Source organism: Kryptolebias marmoratus, linkage group LG14 (genome assembly GCF_001649575.2).
Source record: "Kryptolebias marmoratus isolate JLee-2015 linkage group LG14, ASM164957v2, whole genome shotgun sequence".
NCBI lineage: Eukaryota > Metazoa > Chordata > Actinopteri > Cyprinodontiformes > Rivulidae > Kryptolebias > Kryptolebias marmoratus.
The window spans coordinates 20,858,359-20,879,015 of NC_051443.1; the positions used below are offsets into that span (position 1 = coordinate 20,858,359).

At 40.3% G+C, this 20,657-nt stretch overlaps 1 protein-coding gene across 2 annotated transcripts; it reads left to right on the top strand.

The window, feature by feature from the left end:
* Nucleotides 1-3,973: 3,973 nt before the first annotated feature.
* On the top strand, nt 3,974-20,340 carry LOC108232747 (chondroitin sulfate proteoglycan 4-like). 2 transcript variants are annotated; one of them, XM_017410755.3, is made up of 22 exons: nt 3,974-4,240; nt 6,717-6,880; nt 7,401-8,486; nt 8,564-8,974; nt 9,063-9,184; nt 9,363-9,471; nt 9,712-11,037; nt 11,570-11,662; nt 12,165-12,662; nt 12,827-12,958; nt 13,493-13,693; nt 13,809-13,991; nt 14,277-14,453; nt 14,718-14,916; nt 14,999-15,130; nt 15,761-15,936; nt 16,172-16,367; nt 16,464-16,635; nt 16,961-17,357; nt 17,462-17,614; nt 17,711-18,292; nt 18,432-20,340. In XM_017410755.3, the coding sequence occupies exons 1-22, from the start codon at nt 4,180-4,182 to the stop codon at nt 19,545-19,547; spliced, it is 7,686 nt and encodes a 2,561-aa protein (XP_017266244.1). In that variant the 5' UTR covers nt 3,974-4,179; the 3' UTR covers nt 19,548-20,340. The 2 variants fall into 2 exon arrangements, with proteins under 2 accessions (XP_017266244.1, XP_037835447.1); XM_037979519.1 differs by lacking the exon at nt 3,974-4,240 and having other exon boundaries at nt 6,640-6,880.
* The last annotated feature ends 317 nt before the right edge of the window (nt 20,341-20,657 follow it).

Consider the following 20,657-nt stretch of genomic DNA (forward strand, 5'->3'; position numbering starts at 1 on the left):
AAATAAGCTAGCAATGACTCAGACTGACTCACACACACTGCTGCCACCTTCTTCTGAAAGGGGACACACACACACACACACACACAGAAATCAACAAAGACTCCAAGGTGTCCCCAAGCAAATGGTGACAGCTGGTCTCAGTGTCAAGTTTTATGTTTTTTTGCAGAAAGAAAATATCAGATACCTGAAAAGTTCCCCAAAAATATTTGACGAGGTATGACACACACGTTTGCACACATAAATGACATGATATATTTTGTCATGATGACATATTTTACAAACCAAGAAACTTTTAGACTTTATGAATAAATAATAATAATAATAATAATAATAATAATAATAATAATAATAATAATAATAATAATAATAATAATAATAATAATACAGTTCATGAGCAACACATATACACACAGACAACCCAGTTCCAAAAAGATTAGGAAGTTAGGTTGTTAAAAATTAATAAGTTAAAGCATAAAACGTTGTGTAATGAAACGTTATTCTGAATTAGATAAACTTCTGATTTCTGAAATGCTCTTTTTAAACCCAGTCTTTTTACTGACCTGTTGCCAATAAACCTACTTTGTTGTACCATGCTCCTTTAGCTGTTTCCTATTTGCAACTTTTTGTTGTATTTGTCCCAACTGTTTTTGAGATCCGTTGCCATCAAATTCAAAATTATCTTATTTTTTCTATAAATGGTTCAGTTTTGTAGTTTAAACATTTGATGTGTTTATAATGATCCATTGTAAATAGAATATGACTCTGTGAGATGTGCATCATTGCATTGTTTTTATTTACATTGTCCCCACCTTGTTGACCTGTTTTCTTTTCTTTTCTGTTCTTTTTTTGAATTGAAAAATCTCATGATATTTAAGCTAAAACAACCAAACTCAAAGACAGAACAACAGCAAGAAAGTCTTTTATGCTTCATCTTCTTTAAGTTCATCTTTCTGTTTTTAACTCCGGCCTTTTTCTACAGCCCTTTTCTCTCAGCATTCTTACATAATCAGCTCATAAAGAGGAAATAGATTATTGTGTTTGTACATGAAATGGACAAAAAGGTCAGAGCAAGGCGTGTACTGGAGTACACACAGTTCTCTAATCCTTCTTCCATTCACTTGTTTTTTCTTTCAACTTTAGCGTGAAAACAGTGACTCATTCATCTCATCTGCAGATGTGGATCACGTGACCAGATGTTTGTGCTTTTTATAGTTTGTTTAGCAGCTTAAAAATCAATAGACAAACTCCAGCCTCCTTATAGAAGCTGAAACGAATGCAAGTGCAAGCTTGAACAACCCATTTAGGATACAAAAGGTGAGGAAGGAAGGAAGGATGGAAAGCATGGGGGAGAGGAAACCAAAGGAGACTGGCATCCGTTACTTTTCCAAGAGGGAAGCGGGTTTGACTCACTGTTTTCTTTACATGGACACAGAGAAAAATGGATGAAGGAGCAGAGGCCTTTTAGGCTGGTCCTTCCACATGCTCAATGTGTTTTTGTTGTTTTAGCTGCTGCTGGGGTTAAATCAGTCTCCATCCCATATCTCTTCCTGCGTCATGCTGTTTGCCTGATTCTTAGCCAGGTGGTTCCTGTCCTCTACCGCGTGTTGTACCAGCCTCATATGGCCGTGGCTCTCAGAGAGTCACCAGTGCTTTTCAGGGTCAACAAACTGTTTACTGTCTGTTGTTTGTGCAGCAAACCACCTGCTTCACCACCAGCTGTCACAGTCCATTACCTTTGGAGAACCAATTTTCTAGAAAGCCATTTTTATCTGAGGTTGCTCAACTGCTTTCTGTCATCCTCATGTCAGTAGTCAGTTTATTATTTCAGCTTTTGTTTTACCACAGTTAGTCACAGGCTTTTTATTGATTTCAGCTGGGTAAAGAGCAACAAATCCCCTGTGTGTCCAGTTATGTAAACTAGATATATGAAACTGAAAACCATGCAGCATAAAAAAACATTTTCATAATTAATATCACTGCCTATTTATGGCAGTGGGTGGTATTGTAACTGGCTGTGTTTGTGTGTGTGTGCTGTGTGTCAGTTGACAGGTTTTAATTAAACTCTTGTAAAGTAATCATTGACTCTACTGATTAACATCTAATTAACTTTTGGAGTCAACTCAATTAACGATGGCAGTCACAGCTTATCAATCTCAACAAACACAAAATAAGCTTAAACTCGATCGGTTTTATAATTTGGTGTATGTAGATCTTGGTTTATAATTTTGGCATGCAAGGATGAGAGCAACATTCATTTCTTCAAGAACTTCTAGTTTTTAATTGAAGTGAACAGTGATTTTTACATGTAGCCCAGTGGTAGAAAATAAAAATTATCTATCTTTAAAAAAATGCACCCCTGTATTCTTTTTAACATCATATTATATTCTATTAGATGAAATTAGAGAAGTCCACAAAAAGATTTTAGAAAGTGAGGAAAGAGACATTGAGCAGCAAATGCCACTAAAATTCCCAGCAAGTTTCTTAAACTGTTACTGTAAGCAACAACACTTTGCCAATAATTCTTTTGTTTTTTTAGTCAGAAACACAAGTTCCACTCATGAGCATCATACTTTATCCCATAATTGCAGGTCAAAGTGCAGAATTTTAGAAATAAACTACAAATAAATGTCACTTTGACATGTTTACAGGTTGAGCATTTAGGACTTTTCCAGGCCAGGAGAGGGGACTGTAATCCTCTCAGCATGAGATCCAGGCTCATTAAAGCACACCACCCCTCTGAATCTGAGAGGACCCGTCTGCAGCTCAACCCAGTTTGGGTGTGACCCCTTTCAGAGGCCTGGCTGCAGTCCCTTATTCTGCATCCTGGGAACTAAACCTTTAAACCTAAACACAGAGAGGAGGCCTGTTTGAATGAGCACCGATTCACAGATTTCCATTCATCTGAACCTACAATAAGTTTACCCAGCTATTATTTAGGAAGGTCGTGTGGAGCTGAAGTCTGTCCCTGTTTACATTGGAGGTGAGATGCCACATCCTGGACCTTCACAGCACTTTGTTAGATATTTCCTCCACCAAGAAGGAAATTAGGTGTTCAGTGACTTTTGTTTGTTTGTTTGTCTGTCCCTTGGCAAGGAAATCTAACCGACTGAATTTCATAAACCTCGGGCAGGAAAAGAACTGAGCCAAGTTTCTTTCATCACAGCTATGAAAAAGGTCAGTTTATAAAAGGTTAGCAGTTTACTAAAAACTGACCAAGAAGATAACTGCAGAAGAATTGACCTGACTCGGGCAGACAAGAAGCAAGATGAAAATGAACTTGGAAAAATTAAAGGCTGGTCATATTGTTGTCATATATGTTGAAAACAAGCATACCAAAGCAAAGAAGACACTGAATGTCAGTTTTCTGTTGTCCAAGAAACCAAATTTCACTGAATACATACAGGATATACGTTCTTATTAATCCCAGAGGGAAATTCAAAATAAATTGTAGAAAATGCTTGTGTGAGAAATTGTCAGATGTCGTCAATGTTAAACAGTTGATCAAAAACTGATGATGCATTCCTGTTACTTTTCTACTTTGTTCTCATTTGAACAACCAGGGTAGGTGTTAAAGGGATAGTTTGGCCATTTTTGAAGTTACCTTCAGTCAAATAGTTATCAGTAGTTAGTAGTAGTAGTCGAAGTGTTAACCTTTGTAAACAAAGTCAGTCAAAATGTAAGATAGTATCTTAATTTGTGTGATCAGGGACATAAAAATGATGTACAGTCCCACAAATACGGGGACATCTGGTCACCATGTTACCAAGCCTCACTTGGATCCTTAAAAAATCAAACATTACCGCAGATCCAGTTTCAGGCCCTCAATGAACTCAATCTGCTGCAGTTCCAGAAAACAGTCCTTCTTTCCCTCTGGAAGGCTGTGTGCGCTTCAACACCTCCCCCTTGTGTTTATGTTTAGTACTGCACCCTGACAGACAGGCCTTTTGGATTTGATGGGCGGAGCTGAGTGGGCGGAGCTTCACTTTGGCTCTGCTCTTCTCACAGAGCGGACTCAGGTAGATGCTTTCAAAGATTGAGTTGTTCAACAAACACAAACTGCCTGGAAGGTGCATTCGAGGGGAGCGACGTGCAGAGCCTGCCCTGTGCTGTAAATGGACTTCGAAATCAAGCAGCCAGATGTTGCTCTTAGCTGATTAGATGATAAGAGCCTGACCAACAATGGGAAGTTTTTGGGCTGATCTGTTCATTCTCCTGCTGATTTCTGGCTACGTTTGTGGAGGTAAGGCGCTGCAGCGAGAGAGCCAGAGAAACACTTCTTCTTGTAATATAATAAAAAAATAAAATAAAATAAATAACAACAAATGCTAAACTAAACTGTGTTCACATTACTGTAACATAATCTCTCAGGCTGTAAAAATCAGTTGTTGTTTGGTTGCAATTCGTGACTTTGCCATTCATATATTTTAATTCCAACTGAATTAAGATCTGCTACAAAATAATAAAGACAATCTAGATGTGAGTGTTGTCTGACAGTTGGAGCTTATTGTTTAATCCAGTCTCATACTGTGGGCATATGGCAATACTATGGATTATACTTTGACTTGTTTTGACACAATGAGGTGTTTGCTTGATACCATGCTCCACTGTTTATCTAACCTTTCTTGGAAAAAGTCCTTACTCTTACCACATAAATAAAATATTCTGCCCTCTGTGCTGCTAAGCAGTTATTTGGACCGCACTGACAAAAAGCTTATGTGTTTTTGTGTGAACAGGAGCTCTGAGTGGAGAGCTCAGTCAGATTTTCATCCAAACATATCAAAAGTTGCTGCTTCTGTGTGGGAAAATGTAAAAACAGCCTCAAATAGTTGTGCACATCTCATCCCACTCATTCAAGGTGTCAGTGGCTGTAGGAAGATTACTAATAATCCACTGTTCAGGTATACAGAGGCAGATTAAGACGCACATGGGTTATAATGACCATGGGTTTATGGGCTTTATGAAGAGCATCATGCTGGGCCAGCCTGCTGACTGAGTGCTTCTCACTGGGACCAGTCTTATCACGCACAATAACAACTTTATTAACAAACTTTAGCACTTGCAGATAGTAACCAGAAATGGGAAGGGACTATTAGGCAAAGAAAAAAGCAAAGGAAAAATCTCCTAGGATAAAGAAACGTATCTGTGGAGGCAAGAAAATCTAAAATTAAATGGAATATAAATTGTGTAGTTTTTCTATTTTCAAAACTTGCAAAATAAAAGAGCTTGCTGTGTTTTCTAACCTAATAAATTTGGGTGAACAATCTCCTTGTTTATTGCAAAATTTTATCTGACACTAAACCATTAATATTTACATTTTTTCAAAATCAGATATTTTCAATGTGGATGCAGTTACTGCAAGCAAAATCTTTGTTTAGGAACCAAAAACTGTGGCAAAAAAGATGGTTTTCTGTATATAAAAGTCTGGTATGTGCAAAATGTGAAGAAAAGAAAATTAAATTATTGTGCTGTATTGTAGAACTGCTTATGTGAGCAGAACTTTTCATATCTAATTAATCAAAATTCTTGGCTTTGTTTTCTTTCCCCAAATTAATGGAAAACCGGGAGTCAGAATATAGTCAGTTTTTGTTTTTTACATCCTCATATGAGTTATACAAACAGTTCTTTAATTGCTTTGCTGTGTTCACTGCTGTTGTAAATGGCTGTGCCTTTTGTTTTTCAGAGTTATTAATGTCACCAATACACGCACAGACCGACCACTCTGACCTCTGTTTGCTGTATGTTGTTGTATGGTTCCACAAATGCACCCTCGCTTTGACTGAGTGCTCCATTACCACTGTTTTGTAGGTCAAATCAATGGAAATAAAGACAGCTTTACTTTTTTATTATTCACACTTAATGGAAGGTACATTGGTGCATTCACTAAATGCAAGTACGCTCTGCATCTACTGTTTTAAAACAGATTTTCCACATCTGTCAGAACTGAACTATAGGATGTCAGCTATCAGCTATAGGATGAGTTGTCATTGCATTTGCTGCTAATATTTAAGTTTTAATCTTTAGAAATGTTAAAGATTATGACGCATGGAGTATTACCACCATCAGATCCAGACTTCAGTATGACTCCTTTTGACAATAAATTACATGTTAAGTTGTTAAAGATGATGGCAATCTAAGCTGATGAACATTTGCATGCCCACGTTACCATGTACACATAATGTTAGCACTGGTCCAATAAACATCCTTATAGATATATGTAATTCTGCCTTGCCATAGCCATGAATTTTCTTTCAAATTCAAAACTTTTCATTAAATGTGTATTGGAAATCTGATTTTCCCACTCTAATTTCACAGCCCGTACAATGAAAAACAGCACCAAGTTTATGACAATTGGGGTTCCATTTTGTACAAGTAAAAGACCAGTTTGTGTCATCTGGGTCAAACAGTGAAGTCTAATGAGCATCAGAACATTGAATCCATTAGCAGTCATTAATTGAATTCAGATAAAAGCTACAAAGTGCAGAATAGACAGAATAGACACCACATTGACAAACGAGTCACATCAGATTAATGGATAGCAAATTAGTGAGTGATCATTGCCAAGTTGGTATAACACCACCACAAGTCAACACATTTTTCAAAACATTTAGTCTTCAGAAGACCTCATTTGTTGTAATTTTAAATGAACACATATACACAGTTTCTTTATCTGGCTGCATTGTTGGCCTTAATTTTTCCTCTACTTCTCTGTCTTGCAGTTTCCTTCTATGGCAACAGCTACATTCACCTGCAAACTGTAGAGAAGTCCATTCAGACGTTAATCCATGTACGATTTCGAACCTCCAGCCAGTCGGGGTTGCTGTTTTTAGCTGCAGGAAGCAAAGACTATTGGCTTTTGGAGCTGATCTCTGGACATCTGCAGGTAAGACACATGAAAAGTAACTGACAGCTTTTAGATGGAAACAGGAAGATGAGAGGTATAACAGTTGTTTTGTTTTGGAGAAATGAAATCAATGTCAGTGCTAGTATTCTGACTGTAGAGCAGTTAGACCCTCCCAGAGGAATTGCTTCACACATTCAAGGAAAGGAAGGGGGGAAAAATGCCTTGGGACATTACAGCCAAACATTTTAACTGAGATATGTTGGTTTTTACAATCCAGGGGCAAGTCAGAAAGAAGGCATGCAAAATGGTGTCAGATTTCTTAACTAAAGAAAAAAAAAGTAAACCCCCTGGCATTGGCTTCATTTTACAACAAGTTCCTTCATGACTGAGGTTGAAGGAGACAACCACATTTGTGTTCATTTTCTTGTTTTATTTGATCTAAAATGTGTAATTCATGTAAGGGCATAGAATAATAATATTAAGATGTCCATAAACAAAAAATCCAATGTGTGTTCATCTTTTACTTTCTTTCCTTCTCATCCCCACCCTCACACCTCAGGTACGCCTAAACCTGGGCTCAGGTGAGCGTTTGCTGTGCTCAGAAAAGGGCATCCATCTTAATGATCTTATGTGGCACGCAGTGGATCTAAACCATACATACCATGATATCAACATGATCGTGGACCAAACATCTCACACAAATCTTCAAATGCCAGGACCAGATCTAGAGCTCAGTGTTGAAGATGGGCTCCTCGTTGGTGGGACAGCCGGATTGAACCGCCATTACCTTCGAAATATCTCAACTGGGTTTAGAGGTTGTATGGATGAAGTTGTCTTCAATGATCACAACATACTGTCCGGTCTCAAACAGAAATCTGGATACAGGAGCACCCATGAGGTATCTCTGGGTTGTAGTCCACAGTTTTCAGCATCAGAAGAAGATCCTGTGACTTTTTTCAGCTCTAAAGCCTTTATTTTGCTTCCACAATGGGAAGTACTTCAAGAGGGGACATTCGAGTGTGAACTGTACCCTTCCACAAAAGAAGAGAATGGCATGGTCTTGTATAGCTCTGGAAGTGAGGGATGGTTTGTAGCTATTGAGATAAGAGATGGTCACCTTGTGGCTTCAATTGGAAATGGAAGAGGGAGTAAAACTGAGCTGCATTCCTTGACAAGTGTCCACAGCAACCAGTCCTGGTACACTATACAGCTTCACTTGCTGCCACGACGCGTCCAATTGACTGTGGGTAAGGAGTTGGTGAAGGCCAGCCTGAGTCAGGAGCTTCAGGCCATCCAACTCAATGGGCCTTTTTTTCTTGGGAGACGAAATGATAATGCACTGGAAAAAGCAGGTCTGCCTTCTTTTCCATCAGAAGGAAGAGGAGGAAACTCCTTTAAAGGCTGCCTCCGAAAAATTAGGGTGAACTCTCAAAAAACTGGCTTACCTCATGCGATAGTCACCAAAGACATTACCGTGGGATGTAACGTAGGACAAGCTCCAAAGACAGTGATTACCTTAAACCAAACAGATCCTTCTGAGTTTAATGTGACAACCACACAGGAGATCAACCAGAATGTTTTGTTGATAAGAAAGCTGGAGGTAGCCGAAGGAGGCCAGGCCCTGCTTGAGCCCAGACACTTGAAGGTAAAACAGTTCATGTTTTGCTTTTATATCTGTTGGGTTTGTCTTCTGTATTGTTTGAAATTTATTTCTGTTTGCAGGTAAATCTGGATTTTCACAAACTTGGCATCTATCCATCACAGTTAGTGTTCCGCATTGAAGAGCATCCGGTTCATGGCCAGCTCCGTCTGAACCTCGGCCCAAATCCAGATCGGTTGCCTGATGAAAAGCAGGAGAGAATTATTACAGCAGGCACAGAGGAAAAGGACTGGACGTTCAGTATGCTGGACTTGTGGCAGGGCCGGGTCATGTACGTCCACAGTGGTTCAGAGGACCAAAATGACTTCTTCACATTTTCAGTTTTCGCTAACAACAAGAGAGAGCTTCCAGTGTTTCAGAAGGACAATCGTCTGTATCGGTTTGAAATCAGCATAAGTCCTGTTAACGATGCGCCTGTCCTCAGCTTGCCACAGGGAAACCTTTTTACTCTACTGGAGAAGTCCAAACGAAAGGTATGCATTGCAAAATCCCAGAATGATGAAAATGTTATGTTTATTCAACACAAGAAAATCAAAACTAATGTATTTACAATGATCTCAGTTGACAACAGATGTGCTGAGTGTGTCAGACCCAGACAGCAGCCCTGAAGAGCTGCTTTTCAGCTCCATGGGGAACCTCAATGCTGAAGCTGGGTACCTTGAGCACCATGATTACCCTGGCAGGTGGGTGCTATGGCTGATGCAACTTGATTAGATCCTTGAAAATCTTTTTGGAGAGCTTTAGGTGGCATGGCGTATTCCAAATAAAAGCTGACAACCTGGTTTAGTTGCATGGAGTAAAAAGGAAAGAGGAAGGAAAGAGTGAAAAATGGCAAATAACACAAAGCTGTCTTTTTTCTAGGGTCATCAACTTGTTCTCTCTAAATGATCTACAGGAGGGTAAGATCAGCTTTGTGCACACGGGGGTTTCTGCCTCCAGACTGGCACTCAGGGTCAGTGATGGGCAAAGGGTGAGTCAATTGCTGGCTTTTCAAAAATACAGTAAACTCAGAAATCTTAGCCAGTAAAGTAAAATGTATATTGTTTTTAAGCAGACTCTCTCTTTAGGCTCAAATTGCTATTTTCTCTTCCTTATTTCACTACTTTTTTTCTCCATCTACCTATGCTGCTCCATTTCTTCTTACTGATTCTCATCTCTTGTGTTTTTTTGTCTGTTGTCACATGCAGTTTGTATCTTTTCATTTTCCCAGGTGAGCAACACAGTGGTTTTAAGGATTATGACAGTAAAACTCGAATACCGACTGGTAAATCATACTGGACTGGAGGTGAACCAAGGCGAAGCTTCCATCATTACCACTGGTCACCTTGCAGTACGGGTTAATGTGGCTGGTAACACCGTAGATATCTGGTATGATGTCACAGAGTTGCCAAAACATGGTGAGATTCAGAGATTACACTCTAGCGGCGACTGGAAAGCAACTACCTTCTTCTCACAAAAACTTCTAGAAAGGGAAAAGGTTCGATACATAAGCACCCACCGTGGTATCCAGACTCAGAACAACATCACTGATTACTTCAAATGTAGGATCATCATTAATTCCCAGGCCAAAGAGGAGGTTGTATTCCCTATAGAGATACGATGGATTCAGTTAAAGGTAACACGAAGCAAGATGGAAATCAACGGCCTTGAGACTGCTGTTCTGACTCCTGAAGACCTCCATGTGATATCTAAGGGTGTTAAACTCATTGAGAGCGAGATCTTCTTTAGGCTTCTGACAGTAGCAAAGAAAGGGCAGCTGTTTCTCAACCGAAAGGTTCTGCAGAGGAACTCAACCTTCAGCCAGAAGAACATTACAGATGGTTTGGTGAAGTACGAACTCTTCAACAGGCTCCACGATGACACTAGAGACTCCTTCAGCTTTCAGGTGTTTTCGTTGCACGCCACTTCAACACCATACGACTTCAGAATCAACATCAAAGCTGAGTCAACTGCCATCACTATCGTAAACAAAGGCCTGTCAGTTCTGGAAGGAGCAAGCAAAGTAATTACTAAAGACGTTTTGTTCACTCACACGGCAAGTAACCGGGAGGTCCATTATAACGTTACGGTGAACCCAAAATATGGGCAGATACGGAAGATCAACCTGTCCAACTCAACTTCAATCAATGACAACATTGTGACGTTCACAAATCAAGATATCACCCAGGAGCGGATCATGTATGTTCACAATGACAGTGAGATCAAGCATGATTTCTTCATGTTTCAGGTTATTGTTCTGAAACCACACAAACACACAAAGAAGGAGGACAGAGTCACAGCGGAGCAAATCTTTAATATCTCCGTGCAGCTCGTCAATGATCAGAGACCTGTTCGGGTTGTGGATAAAATTTTCCATGTGGCCCGTGATGGGCAAAGGCTGGTGACACTAAATGATCTGTGTTACCGTGACGATGACTCTGATTTTGAGGACAGCTGGTTGGTCTACACACGGAGGGGGATTCCGATGGGGGAGTTGGTGCTGGCCAGTGATCCCAGTCACAGGCTGTACGAGTTCACACAGCGTGACCTCGAGCAGGTCAGCGTTTACATTCATCTGTAAAGAAATCTGATGAGACAATGTATGGATTTAGTAAATTTGTGAATTTGTAAATTAGCAAAATCTGTTATCATGCAGAGGACAGTGGTTACAGAAGGATCTTGTAGAAATGAAAATTAGAATGAGTAATTTCATTGTCTTGGAAATGGGAAACAAAAGACTTAGATTTTTTAAGAATATATTGTAGGAAACTGGGAACAAAGGCACTTTTTAAAAAAAACAAATTCCCCCCTTCTGCCTTTTTCACAGATAGTCTGTTGCTTTGTGGATCTAGTACTTAATATTGAAAAAAATTGCAAACCTAGAAATTACAACTCCACTTTATTCAGTACTTGAACATTGATCCCAACACAGGTTTAAAACTAAATACCCAGGTGCCTTCAATCCCTGAATACACAAGTTTAATTATCATTTAAAAATGGATGCAGATTTTTAAACAGATTGCATTTTTTGTGAAGACCATTAATACCATATTTCATCATCATTGCTTATTGTTTGCTTCTTCCCCCAGAATAAGGTGTTGTTTATCCACAGCGGGGTGAGTTTAGGACGTTTTGTCCTTTTCGTAACAGATGGAAAACATTATGTTTCAGCTCTGCTGGAGGTAAATATATTTTAAGATTGGTATTTTACTGTAGTTATTTACACTATAATTGCTGTGGATTATGATGTTTGCATAAATCATTCTGATCTGTAGTGAGAGTAGGGAGCAGGTGGTAGAGATTCCGGAGAGGTAGAGGTGTGCTCTGATGAGAAGAGAATCAAAAGACAGTAAAAGCAAGACAGAATGTGTGTGAATGAGAGGGAGACAGGTGTAACAAGTGAAGCTGAAATGCATGGAGGTAGATGTTGAATTAGGCATTTGGAGAACAATAATGTCAATAACATGAAAACCCAAAAGCCAAGTAAAAAGAATGACAACTAACAGTTTTAAAAGCCAAGACTAGACAACCCCAATCAGAAGGTACATTATTAACTGTAATCTGCTGTGGAATCAGTCATTATGAATGCTTCAACCCATTATTCCTCTATGTTCACACTATTTATTACCTTTTTTATCTTATCAGTGAATAATTTGCTTCTGTTTATGTTCCTGGTTGACGCAGGTGATGGCACAGGACCCGTACCTGCAGGTGGAGAACAACACAGGTTTGATGGTCCAGCAGGGCGGACTTACCACCCTGTCTTCTGCTAACCTCAGTGTCAACAGCAACCTTGACATCCGAGACCCCCAGGAGGTCACCTTTGAGGTCTTTATTCCGCCCAAACACGGCGTGCTCTGCTTTAATGACGGACAGAGGGAAGCCATAATAGGAACAGATGCCATTTCAGTGTTCACCCAGGGAGACCTGGTGGCAGGGCGCCTGGCGTACTATCACAGCGGAAACAATGAGCTGTTGGATGTTTTCAATGTGACAGCAAGAGCAAGAGAAAGGAGCACAGAGAGGCGGATGGAAAGAGGGAGGAGGGAGGTACATCTGGATATAGGAGTGCCTGTAAAAATCTACCTGGAAAGTCATCAGAGACCCCCAGTTGTCAAAAGCAACCACCCAGTTGTGGTGGGAGAGGTACAGAATGTCTCTATAAGTCGGGAACATCTAGAGGTAAGACAGAAGACTTTTAAGATTTTACTGCTGATATTTTGTTTCATGAACACCAAACCCTCCAAAATTTGTGGAAATATGCAGCTCAGTAATGTCAAACATTACAACTCCAAGATGCAAGATTTTATTTTCCATTCTTTAAACATATGTCATTTTTTCTACAGGTGGTGCATGAGGACAGTCAGCCGTCAGAGATGGTATTTACTGTCCTACACTCTCCTACAGTGGGTGTCATTTATAAATCATCCACTGCCAAAAAGAATCATATAACTGGAGACAAGCATCACCTGCATAAGGTATATCTACCACAGATTTGCTTTTTGACAAGTTTAAAATGTGAAGAACATTTTTAACTTTCCCTCCTCTTAAAATTTAAGTAATTTTATAAAGCCATACTAAAAAAAACCTGGTTATTCTGAATAAAAAGTTTCTAAAGTAAAGGTTTTTGATAATTGAACACCAGAACCTTGCATTTCCTAACTAGGATAGGTGACTTTTTTAATAATAATTTATTCTTTACGTATTTTTATCACTTCTACCAATGTTGAAGCTCCATAAATTTCAGTACAGTTATGTGTGGTTTAAAATTATGCACTTTTTCTCATATAATCATGAAAGGAGTATTTCATAAGAACATAAGAACTGATTTTTAATTTTTTTTGCCCAAACCTAAAACCTCTTTTGGTTTTCATTCATGTCATCATTCTTTTTTCCCCATCTAATAAATGATTTCCTAAACTAGCCCCAGAAGTGCTACATACAGCATTAAATACCCAACAATCCACATATAAATAGTCCTTGATTTTTTATTGTATTTATTTTTTATCCAGTCTTCCTCTGCTCTGGGCATCAAGGAGCAACCTGTAGCCTCCTTCACCCAAGAGGATCTCAACCAGGGATTAATCATCTATGACCATCAGGCTGCAGGAAGCACTAATGACTCTATTCTGTTGGAGGCAACCAATGGGGTGACAAAGGTTGGACCCATCAGGCTTCTGATTGATATCATACCAATCCTCCTTCCTCTGCAGGTAGCACAAGTTTAAACAGATGCTTATTACAACAAAATTTCTAACTCTGAAAACATAAGCAAATTAGAAAATTAAACTGTAGCCTCTTAGCCAGTGCTTTCTTTTTCTTGTTCAGGTGTCTAACTTGATCCTTGATGAGGGGACATCCCAGCCTCTCACTTCTAAGATCATCAAGGTTGCGAGTCATCACTTCTCAGGGATGAATTTCCTGTACCAAGTCATTGTTCCACCAAAATTTGGGCACTTGGAGCACAGCCGGATTCCAGGGATGCCTATCAATGCTTTTACACACACAGAGGTTTGACTGAGCACAGAAAACAAACATCTGAATACATCATTTGTGTCTACATCTAATGTGTTCTTTAGTTCGAGATGCACTTCTGTTCTTGTCAAAGGCTTCACAGAACATTTAAAGATTGCTAACATGTGAATTAGACATGTGTAAGAGTGTAATATGCCCAACTTATTCCAATTACAAATTTATGCATGCAAATAAAATGTCTCTATGAGAAAATATTCATCAATATTTGAGCAAAACTATGTTTTAAACTATGAATTTGTTTTGTCCAACATCTGGTTCCAGGTAGAGCGGGAGTACATCTCCTATGTCCATGATGGCAGTGAAACACTGATGGACAACTTTACCATTGTGGCCAACCAGACAGAAATAAAGAAGCACAGCCTGCCGTGCACTGTTCACATCAACATCACACCGGTTAATGATGAGACTCCTGTTGTCACAACCAACCAAGGCCTGAAGGTGGGAAATACCCCCCACAGAAATGATTATCAACTGTAGGAGAAAATGTATGTACGAGAGTGTAGTTTCTAAGAAGGTTTTGTGTTTAGCCTGCGTTGTGGTCAATTTCTTTGCTGTTTTGGTAAAATTTTGCTGTTTTACCACCTAGGTAAACAAAATAGGTGTGGCATCATGCATTCTTTGTTTAGAACATGCTTTTTCTCAATGTACTTTTGAAGAGAATCACTATGTGGATTCCTTCCTGTCCTTCCTTTGGTTCTTCAGGTGTGGATGGGTTCAGTAACGGAGATAACCACAAACGAACTTAGTGCAGAAGACTCTGACACTCCACCTGAGGGCCTGGAGTTCATCATCACACCCCCCAGCAATGGACACTTGGCTCTGAAGAGTGCCCCCTCCCGACACATCCTGAACTTCACCCAAAATCACATTCAAAACAGACGGCTGGTGTTTGTGCACAATGGTACACATGTGGTGGTGTCAGTGTCAGTGGGATCCTTTTACTGACATAGAACCTTGTCTAATCTGTCCTCTCTCCTGCACAGGTCCATTATCAGGTGGTTTTCACTTTCAGGTGAACGACGGAGTGAACGTTGCTCCTCGTCAGATCTTCAGCACAACTGCTCATGCTTTGGTTCTCACCTTGCAGAGAAACCACCCCATGGAGGTCTACCCAGGTATACCTGCCTCAGCTTCTGGAGATAACTCTTCTCACTAAACAGTATAGTGGATTGGATATGGTTTGAGATTTTTAAAAACTAAAAATTCTTAATTATAAATAAAATCACACTTAGACAAGAACAACTTTTTCCCCATGATGTAATACAACACATGGCCACTAGATGGTCTCGTTACCTTGTTACCAGATAATAGTAACTCTTTCCATTTGATTTGAAGGTGGTTTTATTTTTAAAACACACTCTCTTTCATGTCATATTGTCTTGCCTTTCAAAGAGACATTTTTGAAGCAGTTAATTCACTTTATAGACAAAAGATTTTGGCCACACATCATTACACCAACAGGGACTGTAGAATTAGCACCAATTTTACACTTATAATATCTTCTACTCTTTTTGGGAGGCTTTCTATAAGACTTTGGAGTGTTTTGTGGGAATTTGTGCTCATCGTTCTGTAGAGCATTTATGAGGCATGGCACTGATGTTAGATGAGAAGGCTGTAAGCCCATCTTGATTTGTGCATCTGTTTGACAGTATGATTTTAAACACTTATAAAATTTGTACATAGAGGTATGACCATTAACTGTCCCTGAATTTCCTTTCTCATTGTGTCTTTTGTTCCTCTCGAAGGCTCTCTGACACCAATCTCAGACCAGGAGCTTCAGGTTGTAACGAACAACATCACTGACATCAGAAGAAACCAGTCTGTTGTATTTGCCATAACCTCTCCTCCTAAACTTGGCCGCCTGGTCCAACGAATGCCCGACGACTCTTTCAGAAATATTTCCACATTTACTCAGAGCATGGTAGGAATGTGTGTGTTTGCATATGTCATTCCATAGAAGATTGGGAAGTCAGACAGAAAGGTTAACTAAGAATAACAATACAATAGCTTACAAAAGTTTTGCAAATATTCATTGATAGATAAGTAAGACCCAAGTTTGATATAAGAAGGGTTAATTGACTAATCAGAATAATACTTTAGAAAACTGTAGTTTCCTTTTACTCCCTCTTTATTTTTATTCTTTCACTCTCCCTCAGGTGAATGATGGAGTTATCGTGTATGATCAAAACAAGCCAGAGACAGTCGGGTGGTCAGCATCAGACTCTTTTTCTTTCACTGTATCGTCTCCACCTGCCTTTCTTCCTCCACACACCTTCTCCATTTTAATCTCCTACCAAGCCAATGAGCATCAGGGTAACCCTCAACACAAGACCAGACTTCTGAACAATGCAGGTATCAGTGCTCTTTCAGGACTATGAGCATCTTGCTCCTAGAATAAATGAGGAAAGTTCAGGAGGGAAACATCTGCCATCTCTATCAATATGTCAGGTGCTGTGGTGAAAGAAGGAGGGAGTGTGACAATTGATCAGTCCAAGCTGGATGCCTCTAATCTGCTGGGAATAGTTCCAGAGTCCCAGAGAAAAGACCACCACATCATGTATCGAGTGATTTCTCTGCCCCGACACGGAGCTCTGTCTATACGGGGACATAATCTCTCCAGGTACATGGCTGTTATTTTTAAAAAAGACTGATGAAACCTCAGTGTAATGAAAAATTTTTGATGTAAGACCATATCAGCAACAAATTCAGATCTATTCTTTTACACAAAAATCTACTAAGTTGAAAGATCAGAGTAAAGGGTATACTGTATTTTATGTTGATTGCTGTGTACAGATTATGTTGCTCAAATTAAACAATTAAACAAAATGAAAGCATCACATTTAAGCAAGCGATGCAACTTTAGAAGAATGGGAAACAAAGGCACAGACTGGAAAAGTTAGATACTGAAAATTATGAATGGGTTTTGGGTTATCATCTTTTCACAGGAGCCAACCAGATTTCTCCCAAGCCACCCTGAACAAGTTCGGCATCACGTATATCCACGATGACTCAGAGACGACGAGCGACAGCTTCACTTTCCGGGCCTGGGCAGCTCCTTTCCACCACTCTCCTTCTTCCCGATCATCGTCCTTGTCCTTTTTTTCTTCCGATTCCTCATCTTCCACTTTACTTTCCCCTCTCTATTCTGCCTCATCGTCCTCCTTTCCACCGCTTGGCACTGTTTCTCATCGCCATCCTGTCAAAGACAGAGTGACAGTGACAGAGATGTTTAACATCACGGTGACGCCTGTTAATGACCATCCACCGCTGATCAGAAGTAAAGCCCCCAGTATGAAAGTTGTGGTTGGAGAGAGAGTTGTTCTTGGACCAGATAATCTTCAGGTGAGACAGTTTATTGAAGCTTTGACTTTACTTTTGTTGAGAGGATCTTGGAGAGCATTGCTTCGGAACTCTTGTAAAACAATCTTGACACCCTAAATATGCAGGTAGAGGACCATGATACACCACCAGAGGAGCTGCACTACCTCGTGATCAGTAAGCCCAACAATGGCTACCTGACGTTGGGAGAAAGACCGGAACCAGTCACCTCTTTTACTCAGTATGATGTCAACCATGGCCGACTACATTTTATACAGCAGGTAAAACCAATTTGAATGCCTCTGTGAAATACTGTAAATAAAGATTTAGGTTGGTCAGTGTGCTGATAAAACATTTTTTCCATGTTTCTCCTTCAGGGTGAATCCTCGACAGGAGTTTTCTACTTTAACGTAACCGACGGTCATCACCGTCCGCTATACAAACTGTTTAGCTTGGAGGTAATTAAACCCACTGTATCCATGGTGAACAACACTGGGCTGTCATTGGTTCAAGGCCGCACTGCTGTGGTCCTGACAACCAACCAGCTGGCAGCTCAAACCAATGGTCAAAGACAAGCCAACATCTCCTACACAGTTACCACACACCCCCTTCACGGACGCATCGCTATAAACGACCAAGAGGTGATCACCTTCTGCCATGAGGACCTCCAGTTTGGTCGTGTTGTTTATCACATGACTGATCTTAGTGCATCAGAGGACAGCTTCCAGATCTCAGTCTCAGCATCATCTCCCGGTGTAGATTACGGAACCCTAACAGGGCAGACTGTGAATGTGACTGTTCGGCCTCTGATCTACTTGAGGGAACCAGTTAGAGTTCCAAGTGGTATTGCTGTGAAACTGGGGAAAGCCATGATTGATGCCTCAGAGTTGGCTAGAATCAGCAGAGTCAACCCGGTCTTTGAGATTCTGTCTCCACCAAAACATGGAAAGCTAGTCAAGGTAATATAGATTGTTGTAAACCTTGTCCTTTTCTACAGCATTGCGACAAGATTTCAATGTAACAACTAGAGTAAAGTTGTCTATACATTGCAATGTTGATGAATTCTCTTATTTGCTGTATCTGTGTTTATATATACAGATTACCTATGATCTTGACCAAACAGCAGAGGTCCTGAAGACATTTACATTCAGAGATGTGGTACAAGGCCGAGTTGCCATCGAGGAGACCCTCAGTGACTCTGACAGCCAGATTCAAAATAATGAATCCAGGATCACAACAGCTCGAGGCAATGCACCCGCTACACCTCTCAACGATTCTTTTACCTTCATGTTGAAGGCTGGAAACGTCCAGCCGGCAAAGGGTGAGCTTCACTTCACCATTTTCCCACACCGCCAGATGCGGCACGGCTCGAGAGGTTCGAATAAAGTGGACGGTTCAAGTCAGGAACGCACGGTAACTCGTTTCCAAACACACAACAGGACCACTACAGGAGGTGGACAAGGAGCGTCTGCAACGCAGAGCGTGGCAGGGGAGGGTTTGCAACCTCACATTTTGTCACAGAAAAAACAAAACAAGACCCAGCGTAAGGGGAAGCCTCATAACCGCTGGGGGAACCACACACGCAGTGGGACTCATGGAGGGAGATCGGGGGCCAGTCCAGAGGGAGCAGGAGACGGGAACAGTCATACCCAACATCCTCACACTCCTCCTGTCCCAGAGACGCACGGTCCAGTGAACCGTCCAGACACTGATCTGGTTCATGTTGAGATCCTGCCTCGCCCTGCCTCTGACCCTCTTCTTATTATCTTGCCGCTGCTGGCTTGTTTGCTTCTCATCATAATCCTTGTGGTTCTGATACTGGTGTTCCGCCACCGCAAAGAGAAACAGGCCAGGCAGCGGCTAATGCACGAGCTGGCTGCAGTGCAGTTACCCACTGAGGACAGCCCCTACCTGGGACGGCCAGAGCGCAGCATGGCCATGCCCAATGTGATGGTGACCCCACTTGGCTCTGCAAGCTGCCCAACCTCCCCTAGGGTGCCCATGAGTCCAAGGAGGAGTCTGGCTCCTGGGATGACCTTTTGGGGGCCATTTGAATCTGATTTTTCAGGCAGAGATGTAAATATTCGAAGGTTTAACAGTAATGAAAGAGACAGTATTACTTGTGGTAATTCACCCCCAGTTTCTCCTGCAGGAATCTCCTGGAGATCTCGATCCTCTACTCCGTCGCTTAAAAACAACCAGTACTGGGTTTAAGAAGAAGTAATTTAAACATGAACTGTGCCTTAGAGGTGTAATGTCTGAGAATGTCATAACAGGAATACTGATTATCTGCTTTTTAGGTATCGTATTTGGTGATAACAAAAATATGCTCAATGTGTGACCTCCAGTTTATTTTCATCCTTAGCACTATTGTGATGAAAAAATTCTGCCAACACATCTGCAAGATCAAGTAACATTTAAACTAGATTCTGTACTAGACATGCTGTTGAACTTACAGCAAATGAAGAGTAATATATTTTTTTAATTGCTGATGAACAGGAAGGTGCAGCATCCTGTAGACAGGACTGGTTCTTTCATAGTATTCTATGTTTAAAGCAGATACATTTTAGTTAGCACACACTTTAGTAAGTTAGGTACCGGGTAACTGAGCCTTTTACTGCGACTTGTTTAGAAGTTGATGAGGTACTTTCTCAAAATGTTGCATGTCAGATGGTAGATTGTGTTTGTGCTGTACCTGCATCTTCAGATTTGGTAGGTTTCTAAGCTCACGCATGTAAAATACCACATCCCAACCATACATTTTTTTTAAATTTTATTTTTATGTTTTTGATTGTCGGTCCAGATTCAATTGCCAACCTGCCTCTCCAACACATCCCAGACCCTGAACAGAACAATTTAAGTTCAGAAAAAACAACTTTTCTGTCATTTGCAAAGATGTAGATGCTAATAATAGTCCACTAGAAAGAATATAAATAACTCACTGTTGTAAATTCATAGCACTGTTGTCAACCACTTAAATCTACACTACTGATATATAAAAACATTTCCAATAAAATGTTTCTTGAAAAACTGCTATTTGTGCTAAGTTCAAGCACTTGTGGGCAATCTGCATGGCTCTGTCAGGTGCTGTGGTAAAAGAAGGATGCTGCCTTCTGATTTCCAACTATCAGGTAGTCTTTATTTAGTGTCATAGTTCTTCTGCTGTTTTTTTCAGATGTCCATGTTTTCACAGTGAAAATGCAAACTTCAAAAACTTAAAAATGATGGACAACTATTCAAATAATGCAGCCTTAACCTGCAGAGCCTTTTCTTCATTCAATACATTTATTCTATAAGCTTCTATAAGTTGGTACATCTTTTCTA

Coding starts and splice junctions, on each gene's coding strand:
- LOC108232747 (XM_037979519.1), top strand. CDS start 6,641: ATGAACACATATACACAGTTTCTTTATCTGGCTGCATTGTTGGCCTTA. Junction 6,881..7,400: donor TGATCTCTGGACATCTGCAG/GTAAGACACATG, acceptor CTCACACCTCAG/GTACGCCTAAACCTGGGCTC. Junction 11,038..11,569: donor CACAGCGTGACCTCGAGCAG/GTCAGCGTTTAC, acceptor TTCTTCCCCCAG/AATAAGGTGTTGTTTATCCA.